Source organism: Colletotrichum siamense (assembly GCF_013390195.1).
Source record: "Colletotrichum siamense strain Cg363 chromosome Unknown KSG_Cg363_contig11, whole genome shotgun sequence".
Classification (NCBI taxonomy): Eukaryota; Fungi; Ascomycota; class Sordariomycetes; order Glomerellales; family Glomerellaceae; genus Colletotrichum; species Colletotrichum siamense.
This window is the reverse complement of record NW_023501024.1, coordinates 244026-251069: the sequence shown is the minus strand read 5'-3', so window position 1 is coordinate 251069 and position 7044 is coordinate 244026. Positions and strand designations below refer to the sequence as shown.

The following is a 7044-nucleotide window of genomic DNA, read 5'->3' as shown; positions in this document are numbered from 1 at the left end:
ATTGGGGTCCAAGTTAGTCATTGCCTGCTTGAGTTGGTCGACGGGCGTATTGTTAGTGGTCTTGCCGCGGACAATGCGTGTGGCCTCAGTGGCTTCAAAAGCTTGGGCGATGGCGATGATATTGAGACTGGGTCATCGGTCGTGGATGAGCTTCAGAGCACCGCATTCGTGTGCGGCACGACTGGCGGCAATTGTAACGGCGAAAAGGAAGAAAAGGGTGCTCTTGGAGATGGCGTAGGGGTTGAAGTTGGCTTGCATGCGGTGGCTGACTTCACTGGAGATTCACTCGGAGAGACTGGCGAGGTCTTCGGACAGGGTTTCGTCGAGGATGAAATCGAGCCGGGCGTGGTTAATTCAGCGCACTGCAAAGAAGGCAAAGCTGCTATTTAGCACTTGAGACGTAAAGGGGAAATCTTTGCGCTGTGTTCTGAGCGAATGCAAATCTGAAGCGATCTACCGATTAGATCCAGTCAGACTCCCTCGCAGTGTGAAACTCGACATAATTCCTTCCTGAAAGATTGCAGGACTTGTCAAGGCAGATTGCGCGAGACTTCCCAAACAGGTGGCTGCTATGGTCCTCAGTCACCCTGTTGGAGTATAGGATATATGTACTTTAAGTAGGCCCAGAGTCGCATGTCTTGGCCGGCCTGGATTTTGGGATGGCCTGGTATGGTTAGGTAACTGAATATTTGCAGGCCGCCGCATGACTCTCACGACAGGCTCAATAGATACTTGATTCCCCAAGATCTTGAATTCAGAACTTGCAGCTATTTCAGTCTGTAAATTGCCTCAGACAAAATGGTGGCAAGGCTAAGCATAGCTGGTTAGTCGCAGCGCAATACTCTCAAAGAAAGTTTGCCATCCCTAGACCGTCATTTTGAAACTCCTGTATCATGGTATCCCAGTCTACAAACTGTGCCCATTCATTCCAATCTGTCTCATGATTGTTGAAACCAAGCAAGATCCCCTCATTATCCTGGCCACCCGCGGATTCTTCGAGTCTCGAGAAAGACAGCTGCTGGGGAGTCCTACCATTACTCGCGACGTTCCCGGCCTTGTTCTCCTTCCGACTCAGCGCCTTCGAGTAGAGCACAAGTAGGACGTTCCAATTCGACGTGGGTAGGAGACCGTCCTCTGTCTGACGATGTCTCACCTGCCGCATCATCTCCTCAACCACGATCCACGCCCTGTCGACGTGTGGTCCGTCAGGCCGTGCGCATAGATGGCTGAGAACATAGAGCGTGAGGTGGTACTGGGGGTAGGCGAGCGTCAACCAGCGGAACGGTCGTAGAAGCTCGTCCTTGCCAAACCACATGCCCATCTCGAGGATCTCGACGGCTTCAAGAAGGTCCTGGTTGGTGGTAAAAGACCCGCTCAGCCACGGGTTTGGATGCTGAAGGGCAACCCATTGCTGACGCGAAATGAAGTCGATTTTCCGGATGACGAAGCCCGAAGTGTGCATTGTGAGACGCTGTGCCGGGACAACGGGGCTGCATGCCCGAAGCAGTTGTCCCACGCGGCACCTCATGTCGTTGATGATCTGTAGCCTCAGCTCCTCTTTCGGCACTTCCAATGACGTCGAAGGTGCGATCTGCATCAGCCGATGCCATGTGCGGGAGAATTCAATGCCAATCAGCTGGATAATCATTGGAGTCCACGCCTCCCGTGCGGGTGGCAGTTCTTCCATATCCCTGTAGATATCGCCGTCGTCGAGATTGCGAGGCGGCTCGGCCTCGGCGACGAGGTTAAGGCTAGATGTGCTCTGCAGGCCGTAGTCCTCGGCTGTTTTGCCGTCCCGAACGATGAAGTACCACCAGAGCCTTCGTCGTATCTCAGTTTCAAAAGGCGACAGACCTAGATTCTGGCCATCGCGGTGGAGACCAATAGACTGGGCAGCTCGTATCGCGAAGCCATACAGGGTCCAGACGCATCTTCCATGATTGTAAAGTCGCAGGCCCACCTAAAATAACTCATTAGATGGATTCATGGGCTAGGACAGCGAAAATGCACCAGGAGACGCGGGGATCGGGCGCAGGATACCCACAAGATATATCCCAAGCGCTTTGAGCAAGGTGATCGTGGGACGCTCGAGGAAGTTGGCATGCGCCAGGGCTTGCTCCAATCCCTTTTTGAATCGATGAAGATTGAGTGTTCTTTCCTCTCGACCGCGGAGGTCAGCACCATCGGGGACAGCTACCGAGACGAAGTAAATGGCGAAACATAGCGCCAGATTTTCAGGTTTTGCGCGATGGGGCTCCGCTATCGTACTGTATACAGTCGCCTCATCGGTCGGAACGTGGAGAATCTTCACATAAGGCTCGATGTTGTTGACGTAATTCGTCCATAGCAGGATAGCTGCTGACTTTTCGGGATGCAATGACGACATCAAGTGGAAGGGGAAAGGCTCAGAGATGATCCCTATGGGCACGAATGGTGATGGAGCCGCGACAGTAGCGGTCTCTGCTTCGGAGATTGACAAATACGAGCGGACATCGTGTTCCTGCGGCGGTGTCAGAACCAAGCCTGATGCCTGTGCTTCAGCGAAGACGTGCGGGGCGTGTACCAGTTTGATGATCTTGGAAAGGATCGCTTCATCAAAATAGCGGCTTGATGAATCATGTCGAACTAAGACGTCCTCCCCGAGGCCACCCTGGGGTGTGACCGGGCTGTTGGGCTGGATGCGACCCCCGGCCGCCGTGACGAGGGTGGTTTCGAGCCCGGAGATGCGGCGCACAATGTCGGCCGCGGTCGTCGCCTTAGCCCGCCGGGGTGGCTTCACCGAAGACGGGTAAACACAGGGAGCTCCGCGACGACTGCATGCAGCGCATGGTTGTTTTCTGTTGCATCGTATCTTGCGCTGGTGACAGACATTGCAGGATCGGTCGCGGATCCCCGGCGCGTCGGCTTCGGACCCCGAGGCAGAGCCTGCGTTGGCTACAGTGGCCATTTCTTTTGCTTCCATCCTCTTTCGACGTGGGATTTGTGCGAGATGCGGTTGATTGATGACTAGTTCCTGGTTCGGTCGCATGAGTGGTAGTTCCAATTCTGAGTAGAACTCTCGGGCTTTCTTGAGGGCGACCCCGGTCCTCGGCGCCGCGTGCGGCGCCGAGACCCACCTGAACTAGGTACCCGCGTCCGTGCCGCTGAGCTAGCCGGGGTACCCCACTCGGCTTTTCCCTCAGATTGCGATGTCGGAAAAACGTTCCGACAGCTGCTACTTGCAGCCGAACAATTCTCAGTCAATCTGACGATCCGAGGTAGATGCCCGAAATTGTTCAGGCAAGATGAAGAAGGCAATATATGTACAGCCACGTTTCCGTTCAGACCTGCTGAATCTCACCATCCTCATACTCAGCATACATCCAGTATTCCTTGACAATCTTCCAAAACTCGTTGCAAATATGATTACAGGCCAGAAACCTCATGTGCTCATCGTTGGAGCCGGGATTGGCGGCTTGGCGCTGGCGCAGCTATTGCGAAAGCGTAAAATTAACTTTGAAATTTTCGAAAAAGATCTGGAGGCGAGGACGTCTGGCTGGTGTATCTCGCTACATTCGTGAGTAGCACATCACACTCACACACTTTCCAAGGATTCGAAAGCGTTCAATGTAGTTCTAACCAGGTTCCAATAGGATGTTGGAAGAGTTGCGGGCCTCGGTCCCAGACGACATGGCGCCATTGGAAACGACTAGTCATCTTGTCCCGTTCGACCTGCCAGCCCAGTCGGTGATATATCCGAGCAACGACCCCGATGTTCGCTTTGGGGCAACATCCAAGGGCCCCAATGACTTTCTAAGATGCAACCGCGAAAGACTCCGGCAGTGGCTGAGCACCAATGTCACAGTGAACTTCAACAAGAGGCTTTCGTCCATTAAAGAAACCTCCGATGGGGTCGTTGTACAGTTCCACGACGGTAGCTCTACCACCGGTGACATCGTGGTTGGTGCGGATGGCGTGCATAGCGCTGGTATGAATCCCCGGACCCGCAATCAGAGCATCTGGATTGTTTCTGACGCACCAATAGTGAGAAAGTACCTGTACAGCGGGGAACTTCCGAAGCATCTTCCACTTGGAGTGATCGGGGGTGAGCTCACCCTGAGCGGTCGGGACATGGAGATACAACTGGAACAGGGCCACTCCACCCATACCGTCTTTCTCCCGGAAGAGTCAGAAGACGCTGCGCCCAAGTTTATCACACTCTTCACTGCCCTGAAGAAGGTCCACCCGTCTGGTGACGGGGGTGACTTCTACTGGGCTCTGACGTGGAGAGACGAGAACGCCGAGTCTGAGTCCTTTTGGACCAAGTCCGCATCCCAGGAGGACTTGCAAGCATTTGCCAAAAGCCTCACCCGCAATATGCGACCGGAGTTCCGCGACGTCATCAAGCGCACAGCTGTCGATAGAATGCTGGGCAACCCCTTTCCACTCCGAACCTTCACGTGCCCTGAGCTGCGCGAAGGCCGAGTGACCTTGCTCGGCGATGCGGCGCACTGTATGCCCCCATGTAAGTGCCCAGCTGGCCAAGTATTGCGCCTGAACTAATCCATTCTTGAAGTCGGGGGCCAAGGTGGAGTCCAGGCCATTATCGATGCGCTCCTCCTTGCGAAACGCCTCGGAGAGATTGGCGATCAAGTCGGGAACGAGGACCTTATTAAGAAGGTCTTGTCTCAGTATCAGGACGAGATGATTGCTCGTGGAAACGATGCCGTCTTGAGGAGCTTGGCTGTGTACGACCCGAACGCCAAAAGGTTTGCGTTTGACCGAAAGCCTGAGTCAGTGCCTAAAGAGCAGATTTCGTTGCAGCATCTCGCGAGAGTGTGAAAGCCCCGGAAGGCTGTGAGTGGTAACGAAACATACCAGATATGGAAAAATCTTTTTTGAGTTGCTTACCTCCATAATAGATGTGTACGAAGGAGGAACATGGATTGGAATTGGGCATGTTCTGTCGATCAGACGAGAGATTAGGAATGCAGCGGGAGGGGCAGATTTCTGAGTAGTCCGTCGGACTGTGTGTTCTCGTCCAACAGCAAAAGATAGTAGCCACTAGCTAGTATTTTTTTTGGAAGATTTGACTGCTTTGGCATTAGACAGATAACTCTGAGCATGGAAGAACCAGGTTTGAAGAAGCCATCAAGTGCTCGATTCTGTAAGCGACTTCAACCCAGGGAGCGTTGTACATGAGGGTGCCTCTGTGCAAGCCAGAGCCGACAGGTTCCGAACCCATGAATTTGCTGATGGCGTTGCTTCTTAACCGAGACGTCTTCTATTTTTCTCAAATCAAGCCAATAATGCCTGTAAACTGCGGCTGATGGCCAGTCCTGCACCGCCGAGCAAGACGAGCCTCAATCAAATCGATCTCGGTCGAGTGTCGGATTATTGTGGGGATGGCGCTCTGCCTGCGGGCCTCGGCCCTAGGTAACTGCGTTATGTAAGCTACGTGGTTCAAAAAAGAGACTTTTTAGGACTAATTAATAGGGTACTTATAGTAGCTATATTACTATAAATCCTCTTACGCTTAATACTACTATATTTTAGCTAATAGAGCTATCTATTATACTAATATTATTAATATCTCTAATAATATAATCTCTAAAAATTAATATAAAGTACTATTATTAATTATTATTAATATATATTTAAAAACTTCTTATATATAAGTAATATATAACTAGTTTATTATTAAATTTCTTAGAAACTATATATAGCTTAATAAGCTAAGTTAAATTCTTTAATAATAATTTATTTTACTATCTATTAAAATTAGTTTATTTATTCTTTTAAACCTAATATTTTTAATAAGATTTATATAAAAATAAGAATATTATTAGAAATTAGGATTATTTAAATAGTTAGTTATAGCTATCTCTATATTATAAATATTAGTAAAGTTAAGTTAAACTATTTTAAAAGAGATTAATAAAGATATTATAGAAAAGTTAATATAGTATTATAATCCCTACTAGTTTAGCTAGTTTTATAGCTATACTAATCCTTATTTTTAAAGTTCTCTATAACTTTAAGAAATAAAGCTAAATAGTAGTATATCTGTTGATACCTTAAAGCTTATTAGTAAAAAAAAAAAAAAATCTCTTTCTAGAACACTAAAAAACTGGGTAACAAAACCAAAGTGGGGATGGCGCTCAGTGTGGTGCCAGCTGAGGCGGGCCGTGCGTCAGTGGCACTGCAGGCACGTGAGAGCGCGTGTTAAGCGTGACGCGATGACATAATCAGCCGTTTTCTTCATCACGCGTAATTTTCCATGCTGCAACTCCACCTCCATTCATCGTCTCTTTTTGTCCTTTCTACCTCGTTAGCCCAGCCACATCCACTTGTGCGTGTTTGAAAGCCACAGAAAAAGTCGATTGGTGATACTGACAAAAGCGCCTACTTTCATCCTCTCTTTTGACCATTGCATCAATGGAGGCAGAATCAGCACCAGGCCCGCCATCTGGATGAGGTAGCACGGACCACAACATTGTGACACCAAAAGGTTTCTTAGTCATCCACTGAACCTCACAGCAGCCAGGGAACGAGATTCCCCGTCTCGTTCGCCCGGGTCGCATGTCGACCCCCGCGATAACGATGCCTACCTCTGACGAACAGCGACATGTAAGTAAAGATATGTATCTGTTTCTCATGACTTGTGGCAACCCCATAGATGGCCATAGAGGTTTCTCTGTGAGCCATCCTGGCCCTCGAATATTTCCCCGTGAGAGTCATACGGCAATCAACAAGGTGCACCTCCAGGCGGCAAACTGCGAAGAAGAAAACTTAGAAGGGAAGAAAGATTGTGGCTTCCCACACATAAAATTGGTGCCAAATCCCTAGGATCATTTCCGCCCAGTGTAGACCACCCCTGGTCGGGCGCCCCCCGCCCCCAAAGGCCCATACTCTCAGCGCTCCCCGTAAAGCAAGTAAACTTGTCAAGTTCAATCAATCAATCAATCAATTATGAAGCCATCGCTAGTCAATCAAGTCAAGTTTGAGGCTCAAACTTGATTGATTGCCTTGGGGTGGGCGCTGCATACTCTCTCCCGTCCAACA

The 7044-nt window shown here is 49.9% G+C and overlaps 1 protein-coding gene across 1 annotated transcript; it reads right to left on the bottom strand.

Annotated features, from left to right (window-relative positions):
- Positions 1-844: 844 nt before the first annotated feature.
- On the bottom strand, positions 845-2947 carry asaR-1 (C6 transcription factor asaR; the record flags this gene model as incomplete). The annotated part of the gene is made up of 2 exons (XM_036646881.1): positions 845-1960; positions 2045-2947. The coding sequence occupies 2 exons, from the start codon at positions 2945-2947 to the stop codon at positions 845-847; spliced, it is 2019 nt and encodes a 672-aa protein (XP_036487898.1).
- Positions 2948-7044: the final 4097 nt, after the last annotated feature.